Genomic DNA, 12,719 nt, shown 5'->3' on the forward strand with positions numbered 1-12,719 from the left:
TAATGCATGTCCCTAAACTCTATGAGGTGGAGCCTCGACAAGTCTCAAGTGAGGTTCAACAAGTTTCTTGATAGGTTAGGGCTACTATCCATTGGAGGAGCAAACATTTGTTAACACATATCCTTAAAGGCGGCCCTAATGCATTTACCTAATCTCTATGAGGTGGAGCCTCATCTGACCCTTGAGTGAGGTTCAACTAGTTTCTTGATAGGCTAGGGATACGTTTCATTGGAGGGACAACCCTTCATTAACACATGACACTAAAGTCTACCTATCCTCTAACGGGCAAATCACGTAAAAAAAGGGTGTAGGATTGACCATTGTTGTCATTGAAGGCATACTTAATACATTGACAAAAACCTCTTTGGATGCATTGTGGACAACAATGAATATCTTCTGCAAGAAGTTTGAAAAGAGTCGATGAGAAGGAAGAGTGGGAATAGGATCTCTTGTTGCATTCGTGTGTAAGACTAAGGGAGTGACAACAATGAATATCTTCTGCAAGAAGTTTGAAAAGAGTCGATGAGAAGGAAGAGTGGGAATAGGATCTCTTGTTGCATTCGTGTGTAAGACTAAGGGAGTGACAATGAGTAAAAGATGGCATTTGTGGTTGTGCAATCCAAGAAAGTAAGAGGGACAAGAGGGTAGAGAGAGAGAGAGAGAGAGAGAGAGAGAGAGAGAGAGAGAGAGAGAGAAATTTTCACAAACCGACACCTTAAGGTGGCATTAGCCGATATACGGCACTAACTAACAACCCAACGTTGGGAGTTTCATCGTTGAAACATACCTATATAAAGTGGATTTTCAGTCAAATATTTTGATATATTACGATGGTTCTTTCAAAATGTTAGTATGTTTCACCTAAAATGTGAATGTGATATATGTGACTAGTTAACACTAAACATCTTCAAAAAATCAATCATGCCGATGTTTTCTTGACCACTAGATTTGTCAATGATATTGTCTCGTCATTCTTTTGCTTATTATATATGATGTTATATATATATATATATATATATATATATAGAGAGAGAGAGAGAGAGAGAGAGAGAGAGAGAGAGAGATCATGTGAGTGTGGGTGCACACATATTCAAAACACAAATGTGTGTATGCGTGTTTCTCGCAAAGGATCACGAAAGAAACAAATGCGGATACTCATGCACAGACAAAATGCCACATTAGTTTATCTGTGTTTGGATATGTCTCAATGCACGCACACATACACACACATAAATATATATTGCAGGTATGCCTAGGTGGCATATAGATGTAGAATGTACACTAAGCATTCCTCTCTTTATTTTGATGTATACTTAATATGTAGTATATTGCATAATCCAAGTTTGTTGTGCAAATTTAGTAGAGCAAGATCCACGCTAAATTCCTTGGAAAAATCTAATGTCAATGATTAGCATATTCAATCAAAACTTCATTTGATTCTGAATTCATTCACTATTACACAGTACGAGATATGTTTGTGTTTTTGTATTGTTAAATATAATAATTCTTATAATCTACAACTCATCAACTTATTTATCGTAAAAATATACCACATATAATTGATCTTGCCCTATAGCTAGACATCTTTTTCTTATAGTTTGAGATGCTTGTCTACGATCACATCTATAAAATGGAGTTCCCGTTATAAACTGCCTTTCGCATTGTAACAAATTGTATATTGTTTGTGGATGTATTATACATCGACCATGCATACAAATATATTACGTGTCAAAGTTGTCTAGTGCATTTACAAGTATTTTTTTCCCATATCAATATTATATAATGTCTTTATTGGACTACATATGACTAATTTGTGTATGATATAAGAATCACAATTAAAAAGGATTGAGTATTGCCTTTGGATCATTGATCAATTGTCAGAGAACTAGAATAAACATATAATAAAACTATATGTGTACATGTGAGTGACCTATATTATCGTATACTAATTGTCTTGTTGTGATGCATCTTGTAAATTACATATATTATTATTGTTCTAAAATGTTTTATTGTATTGTTCCATGTAGGGATCACTTTCTCAGTGTAACAATGACGACATGTTTCCTACCCACTCATAACTAAGCACCATATCACAATATTAACATAATCGAGCATATTAAATAACTAAAGAGAGAGTGAAAACACAAGAGTGCACAAAGAGAAATATTGGGTCATAATAGTTTCACCTTAGTTGTGAGCCCTCATGTATATGTGTATTTATATGCAATTCTTTCTATGCACCATCGAAATTCATTGAACTTAGACAAATTTGTCACCCATCCAATACAATTTCATTAGGTCAATACAATTTTTAAACAAGGTAGTATTGCACAAGTTATAATAGTTCACTACAAACAAAATCTATCAACTCAATGTATAATTACACCCATGTCACAAAAATAAATGTTTTCAATATATAAAAATCTCCATAATTCCAGGATGCTCCTTTAATGAAAGCACAATTATGCTCATTTGAGATCTAATGGTACCAAAACACCACATCGACTACGACTTTGTCAAGGTCAAATACAAATCCACCATGAAGCTAACTCGATCTATATTGGATGTCTGTGATACGAGGTTGATGATGTTACTTATGTAAAACTCACTCAATGTATGACTCTAATAGGATTCAAACACATGCATTACAGGTTTGATTTCTTAAATATATATGGGACATGTTCTCGGGTATATCCAAAAAACCCATAAATATATTTTTCCTAGATATTTTGTGGTCAAGTACATATATGTATGTGGGCAACTTATGATCTATTGTTAAGGCTGAACAGCAATTTGATTGTAATTAGTAAATTTTGGAATAAATATTCAAACATATATCCAAGTGTTCCTAGCAATCCTCGCAAACATCATATTGGCATCAATCTTTTAGGCAATAACATATATTCTAGCACTCTACTCTACAATAGCACAATAGCACTTCTAAAAAACCCTTGAATTATGCATGTAGGTGGTTACAAGGCAAGACAAAGTAGTTGACAAAGTCATATTAAGATAAACCCTTTGTCGTGCATGGTGTCATGAGTATTCAATATTAAGGGATTATATACCCTAATCATCCCAGTCGTGTTCGATGAAAGTTAAACTAGATTTGTTACAACTTACAATGTTAGAATATATACATGATTCCCAAATTATATATAGGCCACAGTCTTAGGTGCATTTAAAAACATCACAAACATAATCTATCATTTCAAGATAGGGTTTAGGGTTGAATATATGTATTCGGCCAACCATGATCTATTATTGAGGGTGAAAGTTAATTAGATTTTATTCTATGATATCTTGAATGGACGTTGATCTTCAAATTTGTGCCCAAATATTTGGTAACAACACTTTGGAAGCACATACATAGTCATCAATTTGATATGCACGACTAATGGTAACGAAACTCATAAAGCTCGTATATATATATATTCTTGATGTGTGCACAGGCACACACATTGCTATATCCTTGGTTATGAATTATAGTAAAAGTTAATAGATAGTAGCCACAAAATCACATGCAAACTATGGTATTCCTTACTCGTATCGTTTATGTAAGACCATTAGTTAACATAATAAATGGGAGTGTGTGTTTATATATTAAGTATAATTTAAACAAAACTTTGAGCAATCTCAATGAAAGATACACTAAATATAATAAGACTATATACATTGACGGTATACTATTTCTAGATATATACATATGTAGTTTATTATCGTATGGAGGAATTATATAGCCCAGTAGTGCTCACTTAAAGATAATATGGTACATGTCTTACAATTGACCAAACCAAAATACATAAGATTTCTGAAATATATATATATATATAGGTGCAGGCTACAATCTTAGGCATGACTAAAGAAACCTGTTATATAAGTGTGTTATTTATGGATAGTTGAGGATATATATGGGTACACTATGATTCAAGACTAAGGCAATAAATGAAACTATCTAGTCTTAAATAGTTATGCGTGCATCTAAATGATGGTAACAACCCTCGCAAACATCATATCATGAATCTTTTACACATGATCCCATACTCTAGAACGTGAATATGCTATGAAGCATAGCAAGTAGAAGCCTATAAATTAACCTCAATTTACGCATGTCCATGACATGCGGATTGAGATACAACGTAAGACAAGGGGAGAACTAAAATCTCACATCAATGTTACAAACAAGGGGAGAACTAAAATGAGAGTATGGAAACGCAATGGTGGCCATGTAGCGAAATGGAGGGATCGATTTGTGGCGATGATATTTTGAACAACTAAACCACACAAGCATGATAAGATTTGGGATCGAGACTTTTGGGTTTGAAGTCTTAACATACATATTTGTGGCACAACATGGAATGTTTGTTCTTGATCCTTTTGTTAAGCACGGTGTTATGAATATTCTATATAGAGTGGATTATATAGCTTCACATGCTAAATAGTGGTGCACCATAAGTTATACAATTGACCGCACTAGAATAAATACAAATTCTGAATGATGGTTATTGTATCACCTTACATGATACATTAGCACCGTGCATGATAGCCAGGTGGTGAACATGAATAGATGAACAAGTGGTGCACGAGGGCTACGTGGTGATCATTTAGAGAGTGAGGAATATTATATACATGGAAGTCCCAATCTTGCAAACATTGTTTCATTTCAACACTAATATTTGGACAACACATTTGAAATCACTTGTGTACTCTTTTGCCTTCTTTGACAATTTGTATATTTTTCTTCTTTTCCAATTTAATATTGTTTTTGTTAAGCCTTGACAAATTGAACCATGAACCCTATTGTTCACGAGGAATTTCATTGTTGTTGGGACACCAATTTAGAGATATTTAAAGTTTTGCACCCTTGTAGTACTTAGAAGTGGGGTGGTTTCTTTGCTAGTAGGACCAATGAGGGTCTTGACACATGGTCTTTATATACCTTCAATTCCATAATATCTCGAGGATGCAATGAAACACTTTTGAGGTATACACCCGATGTTGCAAACCTTGTTCAATTTCAACACTAATCTTTGGGCAACATGTTCGAAAGCACATCATGTACTCTTGCTCTTTCTTTCACAAATTGAAAATTCTTTCCGTCCTTTTCCAATTTAATATAATCTCTTTGTGCCTTGACAAACAGAACTGTGATTCCTTTTGTTCGCAAGGAATTGCTTCGTTGTTGGGACACCAATCCTCATACTATTTAGAGCCTTGCACCCCATGTTCTCCCTCGTATAAGTATGTAGAGGTGGGGTAGTTTCTTTCTACGTAGGACCAACAAGGGTAGACTTGACAAAATATCAGCTAATAGAAATATTTGTCCATCGATCGAGTATTTTAGAATAGCCCCTATTGAACATCCGGATGCACACGTACATGACATGGGCATCATTCAATTCCATTATATCTCAAGAATGCACGAAACACGACAAAGTTATACAACCCCATGATCTATATTGATGTCACCTTTCGAAAGACTTGCGAGAGGCTAGTCAGATCGGATAGAATCCATGGTGGACATCGGATCGGCTCAAGCCTTTGCATGTGGCACATTCATTCTTTCCCCATGCTTGCCCAAACCGGAAGACGATGGCCGGACGTTCCGTTCCGTCCACGAATGATTCCGTGACACGAGATTCGTTTCACACTAGGCCGCCCAAAGCGGCCCATTGTGGTTCCCTTCATTTTTTCACACTCCCAAGGAATGAACCAACCCTACACACAATCACATACATATGTACATATTTCCCGCTTCTTCTTCTTCATCGAACTCCAACAAACAAACAAACAGCTCTTCTCTTCTCTTCTTTTCTGTATTTTCCCCTGTTTCCCTCCCCTGGGCTGCAATCTATCAAGAAGAAGAAGAAGGACTCCATCGCTACATCGCTCGCGCAGAGCCGACAGGAGAAGGAAGAAGCGTGAGGAAGGAAACATGGCGCTGGCCTTCGACGAGTTTGGTCGCCCTTTCATCATCATCAAGGAGCAGGAGCAGAAGTCTCGTGTTCGTGGCCTGGAAGCTCACAAGGCCAACATCACCGCTGCCAAATCTGTGGCGAGGATCCTCCGGACATCTCTCGGCCCCAAAGGAATGGATAAAATGCTCCAGAGTCCTGATGGAGATGTCACAATCAGTAAGCGAATGCAACCTTCTCCTTCTCCTTCTCCTTCTTCCTTTTCTGTTTATGTCCTGGTCAATTTCGTTTCTACTGCCTCAGTGATCGCCAGTACCATTTTCTTGAGAACTGCTGATTTAAGTTACGTTTGATCTTAGAGATAATGTGGGATCCGTTTTCATGTCAAAAGGATACGTTCGATTCATTTTGAACTTACAGACATTTTGGGTGCTACATTGTGGTATGAGGGTTATATTTGTTTCGTTTGTAAACCAAAAACACGTTTTGCTTAACTTTGGCGGTATGGGAACCAATATGTTCTTCGGTGTTTACAAGATTTCAGCATTAAAATGCTAGTTTAGAAATCACATTCATTTTCTGGTATGTTGTCCAAGAACATGGTAAAAATGTATATATTAAAGTTTCCTGCTTGTCAAAAAATTCACAATTTCTAATCTTTACTGGTGGTCTCCTGTACAATGTGCAAGTGCATTTAAGAATCTTTGGTTGGATTACGAGTTCCCTTCAAGACTGGGGTTGCATACATTGCCATCTTCATATTATTGAAAGCATTCTCCTACGTCTCTCCCTAATGAAATGAAGCCTTTCCTTTGATCAATTCAGTGAGTGTTGCGGCAATGTGGCTGAAATGGTGTATGAGCTTCTTCATATATTGCACAAACCCCATGAATTGCTGCACTTCGCTTACTATGGTGGGTCGTGGCCATTCCCCCATGACCTGAACCTTCTTCAGGTCGTCCTTGATTCCATCTTTCCTGATCACACTTCTCTCGCTTTGCATATAATTTGAGCAATTATATGGTTAATACGTCCCTCAATTATATGTCCTCTCTGAGAAAAGTGTCTTGAGTTTTTTTTTCCAAGTTCTAATTGTTCCAGGGAATCTCAGTTGATCTAAAAGTTGACATTGTTATTTTAGTTTTGCTCTCTGCTACTTTCTAATGTGTATGTTTTCTACCCTTTCAGCCAATGATGGAGCCACTATATTGGAGCAAATGGATGTGGAGAACCAGATAGGGAAGTTGATGGTAGAGCTATCCAGGAGTCAAGATTATGAGATTGGTGATGGAACAACAGGTGTTGTGGTTACAGCAGGCGCATTGCTTGAGCAAGCAGAACTATTGTTGGACAGAGGTATTCATCCTATACGTATTGCGGAAGGCTACGAGATGGCTTCCAAGATAGCTGTTGAGAATCTCTCCAACATCGCCCAGAAGTTTGAATTCACCTCATTGAATATTGAACCCCTTGTGCAAACCTGCATGACAACACTATCCTCAAAAATGTAAATGAAGAGGATATCCTCCTTATTAAGAACATTCATGTCAGTTAGATGAGGGCTCATTAGTTTTTCTGTTTCTGTATGTTGTGACAGAGTCAATCGATGTAAGAGAAGACTAGCTGAAATTGCAGTTAAAGCTGTACTATCTGTAGCTGATCTTGAAAGGAAGGATGTAAACCTTGACCTCATTAAAGTCGAAGGCAAGGTTGGAGGGAAACTTGAAGATACAGAACTAGTGGAGGGAATTGTTGTGGACAAGGATATGAGTCATCCCCAAATGCCAAAAAGTATTGAAAATGCAAAGATTGCTATCTTAACCTGCCCCTTTGAGCCTCCAAAGCCAAAAACCAAACATAAGGTGGACATCGACACTGTTGAAAAGTTTGAATCATTACGAGAACAGGAGAAGAAGTATTTCGATGATATGGTTCAGCTTTGTAAGGTAAGCTAACATGGAGTTCATAAAGCTGGTAAAGCTAGGCTTTTACTGGGAACAACTTTGAAATACCCCTAGGTATTTCTTTTTTTCCAAAAATGTCCTTCCTTTTTTTGTTATTTTCTCAAATTCACTTGGCAACCCCATTTTGATCAATAATATGGTCAATTCTTTTGGGAGTTTCACAGGGATATTTGGGAAAGTATACTGAAACATAGGGCATCCGGAGAGAATAAGAAAATAGTCAGGGGTATTTAGAGTGTTTCACCTAAGCTTTTACTGGTGTCAATGAAGCAAAAACCAATCGTTAATCTAGTAGGAATTAAATTTCCTCTGAAGGAAGGAGCAATTTTGGATGTTTTACTGTTTTAGGATGCTGGTGCTACCTTAGTGATCTGTCAATGGGGGTTTGATGATGAAGCAAATCACTTGTTGATGAACCGAGGGTTGCCTGCTGTTCGTTGGGTAGGAGGAGTGGAATTGGAACTCATTGCAATTGCTACAGGTGTGTGTCCTTACTTCTTTTCATGTTGTTCCATATGTAGATCTATTCGCTATTAATTCTTTGCTTTTTCTGACAGCAACAGGCATGCGTTTTTCTTGTTATTGTTAATCCTAATGATAGTTTTGGTGGTTAATAATGATAGGAGGACGAATTGTTCCGAGGTTTCAGGAACTTACTCCAGATAAACTTGGCAAGGTAAAAATCTCAGTCATACTGCGGACATCTGTGCTTGTAGTTGATGTCTCATTCTTTTTTTTTTCACTTACTCCTGCCTTCGAAATTAGGCTGGATTGGTGCGAGAGAAATCCTTCGGAACAACCAAGGATCGAATGCTGTACATTGAGCAATGTGCCAATTCTAAAGCGGTGACTATCTTCATTAGAGGAGGTAAGTGGAGGGATAACATATATCTTTGGAAATCTTCTAATAATCTTGGTACATTGCAATTCTCTTTTTGTTGGGCACGTCCATGTAGGTTATAGTTGCTGTTTATTTTCAACATGGCATTGTGTGTTTTATGTTGAGGTGTCAAATATTATTCATATTTGTTTTTGTCTCAGTATGCATTTTTGTATCCTAAATTTCTAAATGCCTTTATCTATAATGTCTCTTAATGTTTAAATAATGTAGTTCAGAGTGTTATGAATATACTCCATGTACCTGCATGTTTGTGCTGGTAGATTCCAATTTGCTGTAACTTCCTAAGAATTTAGACCTGACGTCTAATCATTTAGAGTTAGATGATAGCTTTAAAGGTATATTGAGACTGTTTTTCCTCATTCAAACAATGCATTTTACTATATTTGATAACTAAAGCAGATGTTATGGATACTCAATTGATTGGAGGATTTGTTATGTGTGCTCTCAATCTCCTATGTATAAAAGTATCCTTCAAGATAAAGTTGATGGTGTAGACCTTTCAATTCATGCTGACTTTCCCAGAGTGCCATGTTTTTCCTTGTCTATTTGTCTTCAGCTTAAAAGAGGTTGGAAAGTAGTTTTCTAATTACCATGTATGGTAGTGATACTTGTGCTTCTTGTCGTAAGAATGATTTTGGCATGAACAATCAACACACTTGTCATTATTAAATGCATTTGATATTTTTGTATTTTTCATCATTGGATGCAGGCAATAAAATGATTATTGAGGAAACCAAACGCAGTATACATGATGCTCTCTGTGTTGCTCGAAATTTAATCCGCAATAACGCTATTGTATACGGAGGAGGTTCAGCTGAAATCTCGTGTTCTCTTGTCATTGATGCTGCAGCTGATAAGATTCCAGGAGTCGAGCAAGTATGTATTCTGATCTACTTCTTGTTTTGTGCAGACATCTTTTTTAGGTTAAACCTTCAAGGACCTCTTTAGTTTTTTACACCTGAGTTTTCCAGTCCACAGATTTTGGATTATGTGATGCTTGATTACTCTACTGCTTTGTATAATTAAATTACTTCAATTCTTATCAGAAAACTCACGTTTTATAAATCTAATTAGAAAACTCAGATCGTGTACTGATTGAGAATTAATAACCCCTTTTTGATAAGGTGTAATTAGACTGTTAGTGGCATATTGGATGTGTTTACCTTGTAGAGTAACATTTTAATATTTTGGCAAGTTTTTGTCATGATGGGTTTGGGTTGATAATTTGACCTTTTGCTTATATGTTTAGTTTTTTGCAACTGGTTTTAATGGCTTTTGTAATAAAATCCTTTGGGCTTTTGTAGTATGCAATGCGAGCTTTTGCAGAGGCACTGGATGCAGTTCCGATGGCACTTGCTGAAAATAGTGGCTTGCAACCCATTGATACTTTGGCCGCTGTAAAGGCACAGCAAGTCAAGGTAATTTATTATTTTACTTGTAGCGATACTCTTGTCTTTTATATGAATTACATTTCAAACTTATTCTTGTTATAAAATGGACAGGACAAAAATCCTTACTTGGGCATTGATTGCAACAACGTTGGGACCAATGATATGAAAGAACAGAATGTTTTTGAGACTTTGATAGGTAAACAGCAACAGATGCTGCTTGCCACGCAAGTCGTGAAAATGATTTTGAAGATTGATGATGTAATCACACCATCAGGCTATTGAAATGTCAAATGCCATGCTCAAAATATGAAACAGTTTGTAATGTTGTTTGAGTATATGAAGATCCTTGCCTTGTTGAGACAGACTATTTTTTGAAAGAATTTGATAATTGGGAATTCTCTATTTTTGACTTATGTGCAATGTGATCATTATGTTTGTTGGAAGCCAATAAAGAGTTGGAGAAGGCAAGGAATGTTGAAACAGTTGTATTCTGTGAAAGAATTTGATAATTGGGAATTCTCTTGTTTTGACTTATGTGCAATGTGATCATTATGTTTGTTGGAAGCCAATAAAGAGTTGGAGATGGATGATTTGCAAAGGCAAGGAATGTTGAAACAGTTGTATTCTGTGAAAGAATTTGATAATTGGGAATTCTCTTGTTTTGACTTATGTGCAATGTGATCATTGTGTTTGTTGGAAGCCAATAAAGAGTTGGAGATGGATTATTTTCAAAGGCAAGTAATGTTGAAACAGTTGTATTCAGTGAATGAATTTGAAATTTGGGAATTCTCTTGTTTTGATTTGAGCCTAAAGGATTCAAGTCTTTTTGGGTGGTGATCTTTATGTTTGTTGGAAGCTAATAAATATATGATATATCGTACAGACCAACCTAAGGTCTTCATATTTACATGGTAATTCACTTGACGAATTTAACACGCATACAAATTTAGGTCAGTCACTTTACACCTGTAACATTTTTCGTTTTTTAAATATATTTTAGCTGTTAATGCTACGGCAAATTCATTTTCTTTTACTGTACTATAATTTCTGCAACACATTGGGTTTTTTATTATATATTCGATACATTAGCACTACATTATTGATTGTGTACCTTTTGCATGGATGGGTAATACTATCGTCATAATGATGAGGAAAAAGCAATTTGCTATAATGATGAAAAAACTAAATTGCGTTTCGATTTTGTACAGGAATACCAAATATTTTGTATGAGTTTGTACAAATGAGTAGTAAGTAACAAGGCAAGTGCTACACCTAAATGTTGATTCTGCGTGAATAAAACAAGTGATTCAGTAAAGACGATTCAATCAGTAGCCAACATTGCATCTTAAATTTAATTATAGATAGATTAAACTAAAAGTGATTAAACATGACTGAAAGGCTACTAGTAGCAGACGTCACAACTTAATATAGCATCTTAAAATTAATTTTGTATTTAGCTAACATTACAAACGATTTTGTAAACATATAATTGAGACCATGAACAAATTCAAAATCGCAGGTATGAAGAAACCAGTGGTAAAGAAATGGAAGTTCAGAATTAGATATGTGATTTAGAAAGGTGTCAGTCCTCCCTCCACAGCTTGTTTTATTTCTTTACATATAATTCAATAGCACATCCAGCAACCATCTTCGGATATTCCACCTGTTGAATCTGGTTTGTATCACAATGAATTGATTGAAAGAGACGGAGGAGGGGGTGAAATATGTTATCTAAACAATGTATCTACATCTCATTTTGCCCAAAGGCTAGGCTAATACCAAATATAAGTAAGGTTGGTAAAATGAAAAGCATTTCGCAAGGGTCTAGGACGTGAGGTAAAAGAGAGAAAGCAAGCCCGACCAATGATGACCTAAAAGTTGCAAGAATGCAGAGCTCTGTTTTCTAGGGTTGGAAAAAAGAAAAAGAAAAAGATTAGGGCAAAGGAAGAGTAGTGATTATTAGGGATACATTTGTTTTTCTTTCTTTCTTCTTCATGAAAACCATGGATGGACAATATTACAAAAAAGGAAGAAAGAAGAAGCAGGATTAAGGAGGCGGGGGAGAGAGGCAGGAGCCAGTGAGCTGGTGAACTAGCAAGTGATTGTTGAGGAAGAGGTGTGCGACATGGGGGCTGCCTTCATGGGCTGCGATGAGCAGCTGTTTGATCTTGGCCGCCACTCGCCGAGTGGAGCTCTTCAGCCTGGACCTCACCACAACCACAACCCCCAGCCCAAGCCGGCCATTACTCGAGCCCCCCATCTTACTCTCGATCTCCTCCTTCTCCTCCTCCTCCTCCTCCTCTCTCAGCAGTGTTGTCGCCGCCATCGCCATGGCTTCTTGCACCTCTTCCTGCTCCTCCGGCGCCACATGGCGCCGCCTCCACCTCGCCATATCCACCATCATCCACTCATCGCACTCGTACTCGTACTCTTCCCTTGCTCCTCCTCCTACATTCCCGCCAATGCCCCCGCCCTCCTCCTCCTCGTCTTCTTCTTCCTCTTCATGCAGTGTCTGTAAGCGCCCGTAGCTGAAGCTCGACGCCGGCAG

General features: G+C 37.0%; 1 protein-coding gene across 2 annotated transcripts in view; it reads left to right on the plus strand.

Moving 5' to 3' along the window:
* LOC147859687 (T-complex protein 1 subunit epsilon-like) overlaps positions 1-10,834 on the plus strand; it is a 40,417-nt gene extending 29,583 nt beyond the window's left edge. Inside the window, exons 2-10 of one of the 2 annotated variants that reach the window (XM_087324831.1) lie at positions 5,918-6,134; positions 7,104-7,422; positions 7,513-7,861; positions 8,228-8,360; positions 8,503-8,555; positions 8,645-8,747; positions 9,490-9,656; positions 10,085-10,198; positions 10,283-10,834. In XM_087324831.1, the coding sequence (XP_087180957.1) occupies positions 5,936-6,134; positions 7,104-7,422; positions 7,513-7,861; positions 8,228-8,360; positions 8,503-8,555; positions 8,645-8,747; positions 9,490-9,656; positions 10,085-10,198; positions 10,283-10,453 (1,608 nt within the window). In that variant the 5' untranslated portion in view covers positions 5,918-5,935 and the 3' untranslated portion in view covers positions 10,454-10,834. Of the gene's footprint in view, positions 1-5,839; positions 6,135-7,103; positions 7,423-7,512; positions 7,862-8,227; positions 8,361-8,502; positions 8,556-8,644; positions 8,748-9,489; positions 9,657-10,084; positions 10,199-10,282 lie in introns of those variants that run through there. The other variant, XM_087324830.1, reaches the window with a different exon arrangement.
* The last annotated feature ends 1,885 nt before the right edge of the window (positions 10,835-12,719 follow it).

Source organism: Azolla caroliniana, unplaced genomic scaffold (genome assembly GCF_043228905.1).
Source record: "Azolla caroliniana isolate FFs.n. ecotype wild unplaced genomic scaffold, voAzoCaro1.0.p SCAF_9, whole genome shotgun sequence".
Classification (NCBI taxonomy): domain Eukaryota; kingdom Viridiplantae; phylum Streptophyta; class Polypodiopsida; order Salviniales; family Salviniaceae; genus Azolla; species Azolla caroliniana.